The sequence below is a fragment of the Lonchura striata genome, chromosome 2 (genome assembly GCF_050655825.1).
Source record: "Lonchura striata isolate lonStrDom1 chromosome 2, ASM5065582v1, whole genome shotgun sequence".
In the NCBI taxonomy this organism is placed as follows: Eukaryota; Metazoa; Chordata; class Aves; order Passeriformes; family Estrildidae; genus Lonchura; species Lonchura striata.
Window position 1 is genome coordinate 114,315,749 of NC_140704.1, and position 20,577 is coordinate 114,336,325.

At 36.0% G+C, this 20,577-nt stretch overlaps 1 protein-coding gene across 6 annotated transcripts in view; it reads left to right on the forward strand.

Moving 5' to 3' along the window:
• ASXL3 (ASXL transcriptional regulator 3) overlaps window positions 1-20,577 on the forward strand; it is a 124,996-nt gene that overhangs the window by 20,118 nt on the left and 84,301 nt on the right. For 3 of the 6 annotated variants that reach the window (XM_085572068.1, XM_021525719.4, XM_085572067.1), the window contains exons 2-3: window positions 4,537-4,600; window positions 6,402-6,484. In XM_085572068.1, coding sequence (XP_085428194.1) covers window positions 4,537-4,600; window positions 6,402-6,484 — 147 coding nt within the window. The remainder of the gene's footprint in view (window positions 1-4,536; window positions 4,601-6,401; window positions 6,485-20,577) is intronic. The other 3 variants (XM_085572065.1, XM_021525717.4, XM_085572066.1) reach the window with 1 other exon arrangement.

Genomic DNA, 20,577 nt, shown 5'->3' on the forward strand with positions numbered 1-20,577 from the left:
GTACTGTGGTAAGGATTATGGAAGAAAGATATTTGGGTAGGGATGTGGGAAGGTGGGAGATATACAGGTTAGGGTTATTGCAACACCTCAGAAGATCAGAGTATCAGTTTGAGAGTAGGGAAAGGCTGGGCACAGTGAGAGGCAATGGAGTATTGCAATAGGAAGCAAGGAGAGGTATGGCTTGCATGGCTAAGCAGAACTGGCACTGAACGAGGCACTGTCAGAACTGAGCAGTCATTCTGGGAATCTGGATGCTCCATTGCTTGACTGAAATCATTATTAGTAATCCTGCTGCTAATAGTGGAACCGATACTGGGATAGCAAGTTTGACACCATGCTCACTGGGGCATCTTTGATCCTGATCTTAGAAATCTGATAGGATTCTGTGTGCTCCCTAGGTTCATCCTGCTAGTCACAGAGGTGTTTATGGATCTGTCCTGACAGAACCTGTAAGTGAAAGCTCCCGGTTGCTTGGATAGGCTGATTGCTGTAATAAAGAGAGAAATAGAAAGGTTTCCATTTTTTTTCAGTATGTTAGACCAGATCAATAAGTTATTATAATAAGTCAACTGTTCAGAGCTAAAAACTTTAACCTACATTTTCTGTTGTGATGTATGAGACCACTAGCAATAGCAGGATGGCATTGCTGTTAAAGCTTGTGCCTTTTAAAGGAATAGGCCAACTGTATGTTCATTTCAACTGAATTGCAATCCAATTTCTTTTGAATTCAAAATATCAAGAGTACAGTTTATCTGGAATTTCCAAAGCTGCCTTTATATCCATTTGAAATATGACATAAATAAATTTTGGAAGGAACAATAAAAGTTTCAGACATCTTGGAACAAGCCTCAGATGATCCGGTTAAAGCAATGGCATAAACAAATAAACTATTCAGCTTTTTTCTTGCTCTTTTCTTTCATTCAGGATTTTAGGAGATGATGATAATGTCCTTTGTATCTGGCAGGTTAGCAAAGCTAGACGGTTTCAGACCTACTTGCAAATTCTGTAGTCGAAATTCTCTTGCAAGAAACGCTTGCCCAGTCGTTCCCTGTAGTTCAAGCTAAAGAAGCAGCAAAATCCTTTTTGCTGAAAGAACTGGGGAAAATTACTTTATAAGTATTCTTTAAACTCTTTGAGTTCTGTTGGTCAGTAGCATTACCTCTGAATATAAAAAAAGTGTGGACTAGCAAGTATGGACAAAACTGATGTTAAAACTTAATATACTGCATCATGTTATGTTATTTTTTATGTGTTCCTTTGTTATTGATGGGATATCTTTATTTCTTTCCTTGCGTAATGTTTATTTTCTTGCTTATATGTAGTGTCAAGTGGATTATAAAGACACATTTATAGTGTGGAGCATACTGAGAGTGACATGTCTTACAAAATGCACCTCATTCTACTTAGATCTTATAATTTTTTTATTGTAATTTCAACTGCTTAAAGACGAAAGTCCTACCAGGAGAATTATTACTCCTGTTTCAAGTTCTTATAATATTTTAGTATGCAGAAACCACTCTTTACCTTTCTCTTGATCAGGATCAGCAAACACCTATTTGAGAACTTGTGTTATAATAGGTCATAACACACCTACCCTTAAAATCATCTCTCTTTTTCATGTATTGTGTACCATCCTTGCTGTTTTCACATCTTCATCCATCTCTATGCACTTTTTTTCTCCCCCCCTCTACCCTCCCCTCCTCTTCAAACCATTTACCCATCTTTCTTCACACAAAGGGCTTTGAACTTTTACCAAGCTGCTGATAATTCCCCAGTGACTGAAGCTGTTAATCAAAAATGAACACAAAAGATTTTAGTGGGGCATTTCCCACAATAGAAGTCAGTCCTCCTGTTAACCTCACATAAGCAGCTGTAGAAGACAATGCTGGATTTTTTCCAGGATGCTGTTATTTCTTGTACCCTGTTTGATATTCCATCTTTCAATTCATTAATTTAGTAATTAATTTATACTTTCTGCTTAGGAGAAAGAAAATTTTTGGAGGGTTTTGTTTGGTGGTTTTGTTTGCTTGTTTGGTTGGTTGGTTTTTTGTTCTTCTATTCACCCTGCTGTTTTTGGGCAGTAAAAATTGTCCATTGTGTAGTTCAGCCTGAGTTGTCTTTTAGCTGATGAGTAAGACCACTGGGAATAACTGTACTGTTCCTCTTCCTCCTCCTCCTTACTTTTTAAAAATAATGTTCTAAGGAGAATTGCTTCAGTTTCTGACTAGTGGCTCAGTCTATTACGATAAAATGATCCTGCTTTTTGTCAGCTACCTGACCTTCAGATCCCTGCCAGCAGAATCTAGAAGTGGAAGAAGCTCTGGCTGGTTTCAGACTGTTTAGTCACACATCAGCAGTGTTAAGCCCACTAGGCTGATCTGCCTGCTGCTTTTGGACCACAATGCAATATCAGAACACACTTGGTTCTTGTTTAGAAGAATTATTTTCTGTCAGTGTGATAACTGATAGCTGCAGGCAAAGCTTCCTGCTTTCTGCAGGAATGTTTATGGGTGGCAAGAGGACCAACTTTCTGGTTTGACTTTCTTCACTTTGTCCTTCTACTGTGTTCTTTTCAGTGTCTAAGATGCAAATGATTGAGCAGATCTGATTCAGGTAGTCACAAGCATCTGTATACATAAATTAAACTAATAATTCCATCCATTACAGAGAAGTCCTGATTTTTTAGGCAAGCTGAGCATTCAGGATTTCTCTCTTATGCAGAGCTGCAAGTCTTGACTCTGCACTAGAGTCTTCCTGCTAACAGTTCACTAGAAACTTTTTTCCCCTGTGTGGTAACTGATTTTTTTCAATTAGTCATCAACACAGAGATAATGATAGATACCGTGGTGAGAAAATGAATTTTTATTTCTTCTTGTCCACTTGTATATAAGTGACATGACTTTTCCAGTGAAACTGGGAATATATACATTTGTGGCACCTGTGTTGTTATTTAATATCTCCGAAGTTGTGAGTTGATACCTACAGATGACACAAATACTACAATTTGTCAGGCTGCTACTGTTTGTTGGGAGGTTTGATTTTCAACGTGCTTGGTATGATCTGAACCTTATTCTCCTTGAACTGTTAACCACGGCTTGAATGAGCACCAAGGATGTGTGCTGTGCAGTGACTACTCTGTTCTTGTTTTGTCCTGATGGGTATCACATTATTTGTCCCAGTTATTTACCGTCTGTCCCTTTTTAAGGCTATGGTTGAATGGCAGGAATAAATAGAGCATATCTGATCCCCTGTGATAGAGGTTGCAGTCAGTGCAAACCATTCTTCTGCTATTGTCCTTCTTAACAAAATGCATGGAAACAGTCATGTTCTTCACTACAGTACTTTGGCATGCTTTAATTTCAGCATTATTAGTCACTGCCCATATATGATACGAGTGTTGGTGGATGGAGTGGGAAGAAGAAAAATGATATTTAAAACAAATTACAGCTTCCTTGGCTGATGTGCATTACTATGTCTGACCAAGAAACCTATGACATAACTATTCCTTCTGCCTTTTAGTATATTGTTTTCTTTAAGGCGCAGTTAGTTATTCAGTTTGAATTTCTAATATTACTTTCCAAAGTCTTAGAAATACAAAAGGATATTAGCAGTGTTAGTGGTAAGATACAGAGGCAAGAGATACTAGTGTAATTAACAGTTCAATGTATTAATTAGCTCATAAAATCTTAAATAATGCTCTCATGCTGTTTCCCATAACTGAGGGAAGAAAATTATATTATCATTGAAAGGTTTTTACATGTAATTATTCTTATTTGCTTATTGTGATAAATGATTAGGCTAAAACTGGGGGTAGAGGAGGAGCAATGATGAGGATGGACAGCATGGTGGGAGGGGCAGAAAAAACCCATCCTTACTAAGGTTCTCTGCTAATTAATCTTTGTTATGATAAAGAAAACTTAATAATTTATATAATAACAGGACTTTCAACTTAAGCAGAGTTTAAATTGGAAAATTTATGCTTTTTGGTTAGGGTATGAACAGTTCTTTAAATAACAGGTCTTAAAAGGTTAGATGAACAGAACTAAATTCATGGGATATATGAACTGCAGCCCACACTACGTGTCCAGTGTAAAGCAAATCCACACAATGGGCAATTATTTACCCCAGCATTTTCAGCCTAACAGTCTGCATTTCAATTTGTCATTATCCCCTGAATGTGTTCACTTCATACTGTGATATTTGAAATCTGCCCTGTGGGTTTCATTAAACCTTCTGTAGTGGTGTTATGCATCCTACTTGTTGGTTTCATTGTTATTTGGTGAAGATGATCTTCCATATCCGTATGTCTAGCCATTATTTCCACAACCAGTTCAGTGCAGCTTCCTCAGCACAAACTGCTCTCCCTTCTCCCATTGTCCAGGATAGGGTGACTTCTGATGTTTGCTTAGCTTTACTGTTTCTTTCCAATTATTGTCAAACTCTCATGGTAATACTTGGCACTTTTACTGACTTTATAGAACAGGATGTGATGTCGTAGAGAAGGGGACAGGGCTACCCAAATTTTCTCAATTGCAGGGAGGAGCTGCCCAGGTGTGCTGAGGGGCCTGTACTCAGGAAGAGAAACAGGGAATCCTCCACAGTGAGTAACCCCGCTTTCAAGTGCACACAGTTTCCTTCATAGCCGTGTCCAGTACAGTGTAGTATCCTCTCTTGTCCTTTCCAGTTTGCCCTTTGGAATGTTCCCAGTTTGTTTCTCTTTTCTCTTTATTTTGGTGGATTGTCGTTTTACCTTGTACTTTGTCTTCTTTCTGAAGGTTAAAGTTTCCATTTTTCTCTTCACACCATTAATCTTTTCTCATCCTAGTCTTAATCTTTATATGCATTGTCATTTTTCCAATGTGTCATTTTTGTTCTGTCAGTAATACATCATATAATTTCTCTTCCCTTGTGTGCAATGGCCCTTTTCTCAGCTCTGTGCAGTTTCTTCGGTCCTTACTCGTTGCTATACATTTACTCTTTTCAGCCTTCTCTTCTTTTTTCTTTCAAATCACCTTTTGGTTTTCCTTTCCTGATGGGTCCCTTTTGAATCTTGCCTACTGATGTACACGAGATAAGCTCAGTTCAACTCCCTGACCTTTCTACTGCAACTGTCACCTATACCTTTTCCTTTGTGGAACTTAAGGATAAAGGATAAAAAGCTCATCTGTAACAAAGAATTGAAGGACTTGGTAAACTGCATTTTGGCTGTGAAAGAGAACAGGCCGGAAATCAGAACAGTAAAATGGCAGAAAAGGGCTGAGCTGGTGAAGCTGTAGTGGGTAGGCAGTCTTTGGCTTTAGGTGAGCTGATGAATTACAGCCCTGGCCAGCACCCTTCACAGTTTGACTTGTGTGCTATGATGTGATGGTGTCTCTAGTTCCTAGTGTGCAGGTATCCTCATAGTAGTAGCTGCTTTCACTATTGCCATTATTTGGTAGTAACTACTACAGAGAAGCTCAGGATGATTTGAATTAGACCAAACTGTACAGAAGGTAGAAATGCAACTTCTGGCTGAGATATATTGTCAAGATGCTCTGGGAAGCTTGATTACTGTGGCCTGTGCCACACTTTTTACTGCAGATTGAAGGGTTTTGTTTTCCAGGGCTATCAGTCTGGCATTTTGCAGGAGCAATAGAGTGGCTGTTTGTTTAACAGCATAAAACTGATGACTACAAAAAGGAAGTGGAAAATCAGAAAAATTCTTAGAAGATGGTTCTGTCTGTAAAGAGGACTGAGTTACTTTGGGCTCAATTGGAAAAGGCAAAGGAGTGGAAAACTGAGCTGAACTGGAAAAATATACTGCACTCTGTCATGTAGCATTTTGTGTGCTGTGACTGTTCTAACTAATTCATTTTTCGTTGTTTTTATAATTAAAAGGCATTTTAAAATTGAAACCTCACTGTGTCAATTCTTACAGTAGCTTCTGGTCTACAAATGGAAGGTTTTAGCCAATTTTTTTTTTTCTGAGATCATGGCAAAGCTAAGTCTAGAATAGTCAAATGACCTCAAAGATTTCTAAAGTAATAAAAATCAAAAAAAGTACTAGTGGGTATTTTTTTCCCCTCTTTGGCTCTTGTGTTTTATGTATTTCCCCTCATGCCTGAAAGAAAATCTGTTACTGTGTCATAAAACCAATTGCGTATTCCAAATCTTTTATTTGTAATCTGGTAAGAGTTTTCCCAGGCAGAGGTAGCAGATGATGTACAAAAACAGCAAGTAAATCTTTTTCTTGCTGAGGTTTCCTGGTTGTATCTGGCCTTCCAAAAGACAGAAGACTCCAGGCTCAACACTATCATTCCCTGCCTTTTACAAATGACTGTATAAAAACTGCATGATCACATAACCTTTCAGATTCACAGGACAGCTGTGTCTTGTCACTTACATTTATTATTTCTTTTTAGGCATTGGAAAAGTATCCCAACTCACCAATGACTGCAAAACAAATACTGGAAGTCATTCAGAAAGAAGGGTTAAAAGAAACAAGGTCAGTGTTTATATGTTCTGTATTTCTGTGAAAACAATCTAGGAATGGTGTATAATCTTTACAAAACTTCAAGTGCTGGCTTAATTAATTTCCAGTGTCAAAGTGGGAGACACAGTTTATGGGTTTTTATTGTTAGTTCAAGGCTTTTAAAAGGGTTAGTGCCTGTCTTAACTCTGTATGTTACCGAAGGAGTCTGTGGGCCAGCTCCAGTCCAGTGGCCTGTCTTTAGAAAGACACTGTCATTTTCTCAGAGAGCCCACTGCTATGTCTCATTTTTGCCTAAGGACTGAAACTCATGAGCTGGGTTACCTCTGCCACTGTGTGCATGGAAAAAGGGCAAGATGAAGCTTGGTGCACTTCTCTGTTGGGTTTATGGTCTGGCACTTAAATCAGTGTTAGGACTTGCTGGTGTTGCCTGTGGTAACAGAGACTGTGCTGATAAAGGACTAGGAATGGAAGGAGAGGAAGGTTTGGACACTGGGGCCCAGTCTGTGTCTGCAGAGCATGGATACTGTAATTGATACAGCACCTCAACTTGCTTGATAACAGCATACTTTGGGTATAGATTCAAGTGATAATAATTATCTTTTTAGAGGATAGATCTGTTACCCAGAGAGAATGGAAATCAGTCAGATGTCTTCCATTGCTGCCTGGTTCAGATGTACATGCAGCTTTTTATTCTCAAAAGTGACTATCTACTTGCTAGGTCCTTTAGTGACCTTCAAGTGGAAACTTGGGCAGAAAGTGAAAATAAGGAAAAACTGATTGGCTGGTGGAGGTGCCCTACAAGAAGCAATTGCCTCTTCTTCAGATATTATAGTAAAAGTTTCTGTTTTAATAAATTAATACTTGTTGCTGTCTCAAAGCACAGAGAGACATGCTTCTATTTTAATTATGTTCTTCCAGTGTGGAACCTAAGATTCAGAACAAGAGAACTTCAAAATCCCATGTAAAGGTGAACCAGAAGTAACTATGGGACATATTTTTGCTGAATTCACTGTTGTTCCTAGGAAACAGAACAGAACACAATCTATGTGACTGTTTGCACAGCATAAGCATGGACTTCATTGTTGGCAGCCTCACAACAAGCTCATAATAGCTATATTTTGATAAAATTGCAAAAGAGATGGTATGGAAAGTGAATTGAATTTGCCACCTTTTACAGATTTAAAGTGTTTTAATTCCTGTTGAGAAATTGCTTTATTTGGCAATGATTCCAGGGAAGAAAGGGGATGAAAACTTTTTAAAATGAACGTCCAAACGTGTTATGCCGCAATGATTTGCATACAACAACAAGAAAAATGCAAGAAAGCACAGTTTTGAAAATCTGTTCTATTAAGATACTGTTTCTCACAGCAGTGAATGAATTGCTTTCTTCTTATATCTTGTGATATGAGACAATTGCATGGGAGGGGTTCTAATGCTTGCTAATAGCATTTCTTTGTAAATTAAAAAAATCTTCTTTTCATGATCAGTGCATGAATAAAATTTTGAGTGGAAAACCTATGGAAAGGAATGAAAACAATGTTTTATATTTTAAACATAGAAAAAGTCAAAGCCCTTTTTAATTGCTGCAGAATGAATACTAAGAGAAAGATTCCTTTAAAAAGGTTCCAAATCTTTCATTTCTTCAGTTACTAAGAAACTGAGAATTACAGTGAAATAGGAAAGAAATTCAGATTTGTTTTGATTTTTATTTGTGGTACATGCAGGTATATGTGACAGTGTAGTAGATTGCAGGATGCTCTATGTGGTCATGAGTTCTGGAAAACTGAGAAGAATAAAATTCATTGTACTTTATACTTGAAACATTTTCATCCTAAAGTCCTTAACCTAAAAATTCTAAATTCTGCAGTTGTAAAATGAGAAAATGTTGATTCTGTATTGATTTCTAAGTATTTTAATTTTCATTTAACTTCTGATTTAGTGTGAAAATTGAGTTTCTGCTGCATTTTAATTTTGATTAGTGACAAACTTTCAGAGTTACCTGAGTGACTAACTCATTATAGGAGCCAATAAAGAGCTTGACTTCATACATAGATTTGTTGATTTGGCCTCAGCACGTCACTAGTGTTTGGTTTACAAAGTACTTGAATTTAGAGTCTCCTGTTCACTTCATCCAGCAATTTCTTTCAGTACCTTCCTGCCAGTTGGTGCCTTTGCTGCTACTAAGTGTCACACTATGACACGAAATAACTCACACACGCATGCTAAATACAAAAGAGGGAAAAGAGAGCAAAAGGAGGGAACTTTATTTCTGACCTCACAATATATAGAATTTGAAAAGTGACAGTGGATTGGAGGATGAAATTGCTACCTCTCCAACCACATTGGTCAAACCAACAGTCCGTCAATTTTCTCCTCCCACAAAGAAGAATGCAAAACAATCATTATTTACATGAACAATGTGAGAAACTCCAGTAGAGATATGTGAACATCAGAAGGCATAGAAAACTTTTAAAAGAACTTTAAAACTTCTAAAAGAACAGGGTGACAACTAAAGATGGTCTTTCCTGGTCTCTCTGCTGCAGCCAGCTAAGATGAGCAAGGGATGTAAATTTATGATATGCAGTCATCTGGCCATAAGCAGCAGAATGGTACTAGCATATTTTATTCTGTATCGATTTGTGTATTCTTCCAAGTCTGAGCTTGAGCCAGGAATATGTTACTACTCTAATACACTTTACTTATTCCTTTATACTGATTGTCATTGTCAGTAGAACCTTGGCAATTACTACATTAAGTTAAGAAACTCTTCTCTCTGCTCTTCCATTTATAGATGAATGAGGTTAATTGTCTTAGTCATTTTTCATATATATTGTAGCATTAATTAATCTAAAGCTTTTTGCTGAGATAGTAAATCTGAAAGACTAATATATGATTTTCAGCCATCTCATTGTCATTATGTGTAATCTTTAAAAAAACACTGTCAGACTATTTAGCCTCTTTTTCTTTTTTTGCCAGAAAGGCATCAAGCTGCACATTTATTTTTGTATTACTCATATAATTAAATGCCAAATAATTAAATTATAAATTTACAAAGCAGATATCCATTAGAAAATAAACCAAAAAGCTCTACTGATACACCCTGTGAGAAGTTTTATACCTACCTTATTCTTTATATCTTGGGGAAGAAACAACTCATTTTTGTTTCTTAAATAGCTTTCCTGTTATGCTTGTTGGTTGTAAAATGGTCAGTAGGCAGGCATTTCTTCTACTGCCTAGAAGGAATAACAACTTTTAAGGCAAGCCTTTCTGGGATGTAGAAAATGTATGGCTTTCTTCTGTGGGTGGTGGTGGGGAGGGAGAAGGATTTACTTAACATTCATGCCTGTGCTCGTGGTGAACACTGTCAGGCCAACAGACCTGGACACTGAAATCTCTTTACAAGGAAGACAGGCAGCAGCACACTTCAGAGCCCAGTGCTCTGGATTCTCTGTCCTGAAAACATTTCCTGTCCTGCTGTAAATTTCTACGATCACCACCTGCTGTCCATATATCCTAGCATGAGCTTTTGCTGATTTTGCTAGTGTGGCACAGCCTACTAGTCAGAGTATGATCCACTCTCTTGCCTCAGTGCTCCTTTTCCCCTGTGCTGCTGCCTCGCTGCTTGTTCTCCATCTCGCATTTCTTTTGTTACTAATTGTTGTTAAGCTCTGAAATTTCCCCTAATGAATTGTATTTGGATTTTCTGCAGACTGTTTCTCAAGTTCAGTAGAATTGCTATAACAATGTACTCTTGTCATCCAGCATGTACGCAGCTTTTCCAAGCTTTAGTGGCATCTGCTTATTAGAACTTTTTTTCTTTTGAAGCATTATATTTCTTTGTTTGCTTATGGAAGACCATGAGAAACCAAAATCTTATTAAGTTGGCCTATATGGTACCTACTGCTGCTTCTCTAGCTATAGGATCTGCTGCTATGTCACAAAGAATATTTTGATAGATTTGAAATAACTTGTTCTTGACAGGCCTATATATTACTCAACTTGTTATTTGCTAAATACTTCCAAATAATTTTTTTTCTATATTTTGTGGGAATTTAAATTCAGTTGCTGCATCTCTACTTCTTCAGACCTGTCTTTTTAAATTTTTTTTATGCTAATCACTGACTGTTTTCCATTCTTTTGGAATCACTGATATCTTCTACAAATTCTCATAAATGAATCAGCTTTAATTATCTATGGTGAATTTCAGCACATTTAACTGATGTGAGAATACCAAATTTATTTAATCATCATCTAATCAATTTTCCCATGTTTGTTCCTGGTATTGGTTTTAGCAGCTGTCTAATCATATACACATTTCTGATTAGGCATTAGAACTCCTGTTCTTTGAGTGCAACTACTTCATGCCAACCCCTTCTTGAAAGAGCAAGTCAGTTTCCTTTCTGCTGGTGTGCTTACAGAAATTTCTTTGTGCATGTTGTGTGGGTGAGTTAGCTGAAGTTTAATTTCCTGAAGCCCTTTTCTTCTTTTTCTGTTCTCCCTTGTTTTGCTAAAAATGACAAATGATCCTTTCATGAATGCTCAGTGTTTAGCTGCTTCTTCCCCATGGGTTCAAGTCAACCTAGTACAGTCCCAGAAACTTGCCAGATGCTTTTCTGATCCTGTCTTTCTTTTCTCTTGATTTTGTCCTTTTTTTGTCATTACCTGGAAATTGCCTGCAGAACCACCAGAAGTAACCTGTCTGTTTGTTGCATTCTGTTTGGAGCACTGTACCTTTGTGAGGAGTAGGACCACTTGAAGACCACTTAAAATTATCAGAAGCTGGTATGAGTTAGTTCTTTGGATTAAGGAAGAGAAGAAGATTGAATATAGGCATAGTAAGTCTTCAGCTACCCCAAAGAAAGGAAAAGAGTGAAGGTGTTATCTTGAATGTCTGCTATGGACAGAACAAGAAATAAGGCCATTATACTGGAGAAAGAGAAAATGCCAATTAGAAAGTACAAAGGTGGGGGGTTTTCTTGTTGTTTTTGTTTTTGGGTTGTTTTTTTTTTTTGTTTGTTTTTTTTTTTTGGTTTGGTTTGGTTTGGTTTTTTTAACAGGAATCATTAATTCCTGTTGTGAGCCTTGGAAGATATGTGAAAGGTTGCTAGGTCTCACCCCAACCCAGTGCAGTGATGTGTCTTTCAGGAATTACATAGATTTGGTTGATCCTGCCTTGAACTAGGGAAATTAACTGACATATCCCTTGATCCATGTTTTTCTATGAATTTTTCTAGAACAGTTTTCAGTACTTGGGCCATACACATTGTTTGAGTCCTAAGAGAGAATATCCAGCCAAACTCTGATAAATGTTTGATGCTAATAACCCTAGATTATGTCTTGGCTTTCTGTAGTTCCCTTTCTCCTGTGCATGATGAGGCTGGGAAATTGACTTGTCTGGATAAGATTAAAGCCAAAGATTCTCAGTATAAGTTAAAAGCCAATAAACTTTCAAAATGGGACAAGCTGCTTAATTTCTTGGAGTACAACTTTAGCCCACAGCTATGCTAGCTATTTGCTTTCCTCCTCCATTAGACTCAGGATTGTGAATGCTGGAATGGGATCATTTCATAGTGTTACCCCTATTCAGCTGGAGTAATTGACTTCTGTATGGTCAACTAACTTAACCATGACATTATTCTGTTCAGGTAATTCATAAAAGAGTTTTTTTAAAAGTTGCTTTGTCTCACTCTGTTTTTCATTTTCCACTAGGAATCTCAAAATCTCAAACTTCATTCTGTTGGTGTTTCTCTGTTGATCTTAATTTCAGCTATGGGAATCAGAGCATCAGTTGTATCTTCTCTTTTCCCTCTGCATATTTTGCCTTTTGCTTTGCAAGACTAAGCTACCTATTGATTTATTGTTGTGACAGTAGTCTTTCAGAAGACTAAGAAGAGATGCTTGCCACTGGCACTGGCAATAGTGCTGTTTCTTGTGCACTCCACAGTGTTGATAATATTTATCATGAATGATATCATAACATATTAAGTCTTCTGAGCCTAGGAAAGCAGTGCAAAGTATGACCCTCATAAATCTCAAAGACACTGTTACTAGATTTACAGTCTTTGTGCAAAAATATGAAAATAGTGGGTTAGCTAGAATTAAACCCACTTTGAACTGCAGAGTGGAGTCATCAATGGAATAAAACATATGATCCGTGTGGGGTCTGTCTTTAGCTTTGAAGTTAGAGGGGACTCCTGAAAATATTACCGTCACTTGTGAATCCTTTGATCTTTTTGACAGTGTCTCTTTAAGCCTTTGCATACTTCATCCTTAGAGCTATTGACTTAAAAAGAAATCCCTTCTGAATGCTGCTGTTTCTGTAAATAGGCTAAATGAGCTGGCAACTGTCTTCCATTGTTTATCATTTTCAGGTTCCTTGTTTTATTGTATGCATATAGACAGAGAATTTTTTACTTTCTTTCTCTGTAAAATCATTCCAAAATGTCATTGTAATTCATAATTATTAAGTCACACATATCTTTCACTTAAAAAAGAAAAAAACCAAATTCCCTGCAATTACCAAAACCACTTAAAAATTTAATTGAAAGAACCACAGTTTTTGTCTTAAGGCTGTTTTTGCCAGCGGAAGAGCATGGACTATTAGGAGGCTTCTGTGGCTGCATATGTCTGATAGAATTTATTTGGGAGCCTCTTCAGCTGAAGGGAGTGTATTGTTTTGTCTGAAGGTAGTTATTCCCTGCAATGGACTGAAAGGAAGCCGTGATGGAAAGAGAGGGCAAAAGCTATTCAAAGTCTTTTGCCTGGCATTATTAGGTTGACTTTCATGCATGTACAGATGTGGCTTTTTGGCTGTGAAGCAGTGAAAGAAACAAACTTTCAGTACAACCTGTCTTTCTGTATAAATTTACTTCAGACATGTCTTTGAAATGCTGTTCTTTCCAGTGTAAAAGACCACCTAATTTGGTAGGCAGTTTGGATAGCAGCAGTTTGCCAGCTGAAAATCCTCAGGCTTGCTCCTTCTTGCCTAGACAATTCCCAGCATTGTTGTGTGGTGCAATTTAACCTGGTAAAAACCAGTGGGTTTTCTATATTGCATTCCAGCACTGGAACTGTAACTTGCATAATCACACCTCTGTCACCTTGTAATAATTATTTCAGGTTTTGGCAGTGATGTAGCCCTAGAATAGCTGAAGTATTAAGTCTAAGATCAGGGTTGTAAATTCTTGATTGCATATTGCTGCATTTTAATTACCCTACTGTTTAAAGCTTGCCTATATCTGGACAGTAGTAATCCCACATTTGTATTGATTTGGAAAACTGGTTTTGAGTGAGATGTAGACCAGAGATAAAATAATAAAACCTCAAATGTTTGCCCTCTGTGAATTGCAAAGATGAAGAATTTATTAATGATGCTGAGTCTTCCATTGTGTATACCTATATAATAAATATTTCAATACAAGACATTTAGCTACCTGAAATGTTTTTTTTTTTTTGTTTGTTTGTTTGTTTTTTGCCTGAGCCACCATTATCCTAATTTTTTCTACATATTTTAGTATTTTAGAAATTACCTGGAGTGTTTCATTTGTTTTAATGCTCTTCTTTTTTTCCTTCACAGGACAGTGGAGTCTCTGTCTAGGGACTTCAATAAACAGTCCAGTAAAATCAGTCTGCATGTCAGTGGTTCTTATAAAACTATCTTTATAATTAAGGTGTGAATTTAATTTTGAGGTGTCAATGATAAATGGCATAGCATAAATTGTAAGCGCCTTTTGAGTATGACACAGAATACTTTGGAGGATACGGTTCTTACTGAAAAGTCTTAATTGAGCATATGTAAAAAGAGGGTGGAGACAGAATCCAAGTAGTATTTATCAAAGCTAAATGCAGAGCTAAGAATATAACCTGGTCTTTGTCTCTCCCACTCCCATTGTCCTGTCTGTTAAATTGGTGCTGCCTGTGCAGTATCTACTATTTGCCATCTCTATGCAGTCCTGTGTCCCATGAGCTTCTGCAAGATGAATATTCCTGATTTCTCATTCAGAGTCATCCACACTATGGTCTCCAGTTATCCTGATCTGCTGTCATCTTTTTTCCCTTCCTTTGCATCCTCAAAATTGGAAACATCCTAGTATTTATTTCATGTTCTGACTTGAGGCCAGTCAAGAGTTCTGCCTTAGTTTGGTTCCAGGACCAATGATGAGAAAATAAAGCAATTCCATTTTTTCGCCATGTCTGGGACCTTCAGTTGATGGTTTAGAAAAGCTCATATGGTTTCTTCTTTGTCATCATGTTGAAGTTTGTTCATCATGATTTGTCATCATGTTGAAGTTTGTTCCTGCATTCTTTGGTCAGCCGAGATTTTAGAACAGTCGATTCTCTTTTCTTTAAGATTAGATGTTGCTGTTACTTTTCCACATGCGTTTTTGCCCATTTAGTGTTCAGGTCTTCAGTTTTCCATTTGGTACAATATTTCTCTGTATTTGGGTGCTAAAACTTATATGGTAAGCAGCTTTTCTTCTTTCATATAAATTACAGGAAATAGTCTTGATTGATTTTTTTTTAAAGTATTTTTTGAAGATATGCCATAAACCTTTTTTTGCTTTCCATCTATTAGCAGTTCTGCAAAATGTATCTGCAAAGATTGGGAAAATGGGAATCCAGTGTGTGTGACACACTTGTCTCCTAGGTGCTATTAAACTATTTTACTTGTGCTATTTAGGTTTCTTCTCCCTCCACCCAAACCTATTCTGTATATAAAGCACTGTATGAAGCTTTTTATTTAGTTGATGATTTCCTGATAAGGGAGAGTGACCTGTACAATTATTAAATATTCAGGTTATAATAATTCAGAGGATATGTGAAAAATTTGAAAGTTTTTTTTTTTACCTGTAATAGGAAAAATTATGGTAGTTAGATTTTTTATGTGATAAATATTTCAAGTTCTAAAGTTCTAGATCTAGTTGCAAAACCTTTTTATGCTTAAGTGCACCCAAGTCCTTCCTTTGTATCACAGCCTAATATTTTGAAATTAGGACCTCCATTAATTTAATGATAAAGATGCTCCTTTTATAATACAAGTAGAAATCCAGCAACTTAAATGTAACAAATAACGTATAGCAGTACAGGTCTTAAAAGATTTACTAGTTTTGTGCAGTCATGACATGTTAAAGGTTACTCTATTTTGAAGAATGAGGTGGACATCAGTTGTGACTAGATAGTGTAAATTTGTCAACAATTCCACTGTTGCTTTTCATAATGTAATGATTCCTTTATCAATATATTTTTATGTTTAATGTAAGAATTTGTGTTGGCCTTTTTCTTGTGTCTCTCAGTGTAGACTTTTATGGAAAGAGACTGAAAAGCAACAATGTAGTTAAGGCTGATGAAAAGAGAAACCTTCTACATTATATATTGGTGTTACCAAAGAGTATATTGTGTCCTATCTGTCTTCCCATATTTTTCCTAGATTGTGTAAATACACTGTATGCTACAGCTCTTTTTTTTCTATAATGTTTCAGTATTTTGAAGAATAATTCTGCATTAAAAATAGTGTCTCTTTTTCAAAAATAAAGCTATCCAAGAGACTTAAATGCATTCAAAACAATCAGATACTCTCTGAAGTTACATCAGCAAAGTTTAACCATATCTTCAATCCATCCTCCCAGCAGTGAAAGTTTTAGGGTTGGTTTATTTGTTTGGGGTGGGGGATTGGTGGTAATTTTGTTTTGTGTGTGTGTAGTATGTTTCCACTAATTTAATGCATTAAGCCTTAATTAAAAAAAAAAAAAATTACTGAAGAGATGCAGTTTTCCAGTCGACAGACTGATTGTTTTGCTTTTTTCCAAAGTCTGGCTACAGTTGTATAAGTATGACTGTGTGAAAGGTAGGTAGATTAAATGCGTTCTCTGATTCTACTGCCTTAATCAGATTGTTTTGCCAGCATCACTTTAAGAAGAAGCAAGGACATAGAAGAGCTTTCCAATAATAGTTGTCCACTGCTGTCCAGACACAAAATTTTCAAAAATATTCTAGGGAGACTGAAAGTTGACAGAATGTGTTTTTCTTCCCATCATTGTCCTGAAATGAAGATCTACCACATATTAACACTAAAGTACAGAGGTAATAAACCAATGGTTTCGAAATAAAAATCAGAAGGAAGAGAGCTTAATATCAGTGCAATTAATATAACTAATAGATATAACTAATGCTGGTTAGGGGCAAAATGTAAGAATCTTGCTGAGTAGCCAGTAACCTTGCTCAGCTCCTCTTGTGCTTGTAAAAAGGCAGGACTAATCTACTGGATTTACTTCAGGTAGTATTTGGACAAATGTGATTCAACACATAAACCTGTCAGGACCAGCCATATATATAAAAGTTTCAAACACAGAAGCATACAGACACTTTAGCTAGAAGGAGTACTGTTTGAATGTACACTCTGGTAAAATATGCTTAGGAAAAGAGTTTAATCTATTGAAGGCTTAAAACCTGCAGTGAAAATTGAAGTCTGGCTGAGAACTTGAAGACATGCCTGCATTTAATGGATTTATGAGCTTTTGTTGCAGCATACAAGTAACCTAAGAAGCTGCTTTTTCTTGCAGGTGTAAAATGAATTACTCTAGGTTTCAACTTGCTAGTTGCTGATTGAGATTTACTTGTTGGGCTTGAATTATTTTGGCATTTGTTTTGTTCTCTGTATTTCCCTTTTGCATTGAAAAGTTAGTATTTAAGCCTTTTATTTATTACTGCTTTGAATTTCATTTATCCCACAGCTGACTTTTGTCTTTATTTCTAAGCATTCTGTCTTAAGGGACATGCACAACATCCCACAAAATAGTATAATCTTCTTTATGCTATTTCTAGTATTCCATAGCAACTGAGGGGAAAAAAAAGGAGACTAAACTGAACGTTACAACACAGGCAATTCATTACAGATTTTCCGCTTAGTATTCAGTAAATTGTCAAGTCCTTATTTTCATCATTAGCATATTTTTCACAGAGCAGAAGCATAGCCATTTCTGGCAGACTGAATTAAATCTGTTTTACTTGAATGTGAAAGAAGAAAACATTGTCAGGCTTTCTATGAAAGCATCATTTTCTAGTAATAATTTATTTCTCTGGAACAGTTTGCTGTGGATGTCTTTATGTTTCTATAAAGACATGGGTGTGTATGTTTCAGTCTACCTGTAATTAAACCATTTCTTCGCTAAAGGGGAAAAACCACAGAAGAATCTATGAGGGTTTTTTTTATTTGTGTTTTTTTTTTTTCCTCATGCAATATGAGCTGAGAAATTTACTATTTCTCTTTATGAGATTGATGGCTATGCACTGGCACATTTAATTTAAATTTTTTAAGTACATTTTATAGATTCAAGCCCCCCAAAAAGCCTCAGAATTTCACTGTCTGAGGACAATGAAAAAGATCAGGTATAACTATCCAGAAAATGCTCTGCATACATGAATTTCCTTTCTTTGTAAGGCTAGCTGGTAGCAATTCCATTTTATTCAAGTCTCACAGGTAGTCTTAATTACTGTGAAATTAAATTACGTGCATCCTTGTCATTTCAAAACAGAATTTAACAAGTGCCAGAACATATTTTGCTTGCTTATGTACTGTTGTGTGAAGTAAAAATGTTTTATTCAAGATAGGAGTTTTCTTCCAGCAGTTTAGAAAGCTGTCTTCTATTTCTAATCCAAATGAACTCTGCATTGGTCACCAAGTCTGTTTTATGATAGCTGTATGCTAGAACCAGTCATTGTGTAGCTGACAGATATTTACACTATTAAAAGAGAACTGGGGACCAAAATGTACACCTCAAAGGAAAGAATAAATAAAAGACCTAAAAATTACATGTATGAAATTATGTTTATGGGCTTGAGTGTGTAAATAGCACCTACAGACACAAATTCACCACTGTACATGTACACAGGCTCTTAGGTGCATAGAAATTGGAAATTGCACAATTCTAATCAAATACATCCTTTGCTCAGTTATTCCAAGAGCTGCGTATGGGAATGTGTTCAAATGATCCTCAAGAACTGTTTTGCTGTTTGCCCTCAAAAGCTAAAAGAGGACAAATTGATTTCTCCCTCATTCCCTTTGGTTCTCATTGTATTTGTAATATGAGGAAAGGAAAATGGGTTCTAGTAGCTCTCTTCAGTAAGTACTACCTCCCAGCAAGAAGAAAACAAGTGCGCATAGCTGAGTCACCCTATTTAGGATCTTGCAGCATCCATAGCTGCTGCTGCATTGTTAATGTTTCAGTAGGCTTGCTTAAGATAGAGTTATTTGCTATCAGAATCCATGGAAATACACCATTCAGAGATTCACTGGCATGCTTTTATATTAAATTAGCAAATAAAATAAAAAAAAGTGTGGGATCCAGACAACTATTCTCTCTTGCAAATGGCCGCTAATACTTGCTATTCCTTCCTTTATTTTTTTTTTATGTTACCAGTGCACCTGGAGTTTTTGTTTTCTAGACTGTTAAATACTTTAGGGGTAAGCATTATCAAACATGAAATAATTTTGTAAAAAATGCAGTAATCACAAAGGAAAAAGGCTATGACCCATAAGTGACAGCAAGGAGGTTTTTGAGAAGATACCTTAAGGAATATATGACAAGCAGGAAGTTGTTGTTTTTATTTTATTTGTTACTTTGTTTTATTAAAGACTGCTTGTTTTCCATCAGGGAATCTTTCCTTGGCCAGTGAAAATTCAGCAGTTTCAAAGTGTATTTGTACTCCTGACTCTCTGTCCCATTTTGAGGAAAGCCAACATCACTAAACCCAGTCCAATCACTGACTGTTCTCTGTTTACAGTAATAGCTGATATAAATGTAAACTATTTCATCAAAATATCATTCATTCAAATGATATACTGAACAAGTATACATATAGTAAGTATGATATATAAACAAGTGTTGGTACAGGATTATTTGTGCCGAAGCTACAACCCAGGAATTAATGACATGATTTGAACTGTTAATTATTTTAATATGCTACTTCTCATTCAATTTGTATTGAAAACAGAAAGCGATTTTAGGCTACAACTGATCTTTTTTTTGTGATCCATGTTATTTTAAGTTTCTTTGGCATGTGTGGCTCAGCTCTTTCATTCAAAGGGACTTTAATAAGGACTTCAGCAAGCTTCCTGTCAGGTGGAATGATGTGGCTATCAAAAATGACTAGTTTGAAACTTTTTTTTTTGGTTATCCATTATATATTTTCAAAAAATATTTGATGGTTTATTTTGTTATAATTTGAAAACATTGTATGTGACATTTTGAAATTAGATTGACTTCTATTTTTAAGTTAAAGAGAAACTTAAGTTTCCTAGTTCCAGACTTAAGAAGCTGTTCTTAAGTCAAAGAAGAATAAGGAGGTCTACTAATAGACTAATTTGCAACAGCTGGAGTAAGTTAAAACACAAAAAAAAAAGTATCTGCTTGGTCCTTTGAGGGAAGGAAAAAAAGTTTTACCATGCTGTTTTGCCAAGTTAAACTCTCTTACGTACTACAAGTATAACTTAAACATTTCACGTCAACACAAATATTTTAATTTGACACAATCCAATCAATCATACATTGCTATATTTTTAAAGGTACAGAGTGTACTGTGATTGCCTATTCTGTGTTTATTTTCAAGCTTTTCTTATAGGCAAGGACTCAGCAAAAATATTTTATGCACATAATTGGCATTTATTAGTAAGCAAAGTTGTAGTAGTTGCATTTATTTTAATGTTTAGGGTGAAAGTATAGTCTTGCTTATACAACTGTTTTTCTAGGAATAAATATTACTAGGAAACAATAATTTGTTTCAGATCTAATTTTATTCATGATTACTCCCAGCTTCCTTATTCTTTGTATCAGTTTGATTTTTCTGCCTATTTTGGTGATTGAGTAAAACATTCTCAAATTCTGATTGACTCTTGAAGTACAAGAATAATGAGAAAAATCATCTATAAGGAAAAGAATGATTCTTATTATTCATATATTCTCTCACATGATGTGACAGACTTTCGAATTTATTATTTTTTCAATTTAATCTGGATTGAAGGTGTAGAAGTAGGTTGCTGGTTTACGTCCTAGCTTTCTCTTTTTGGGTTGGTTGCAATGTTTTGGATGTTAAAAATAAGCATATGCCTT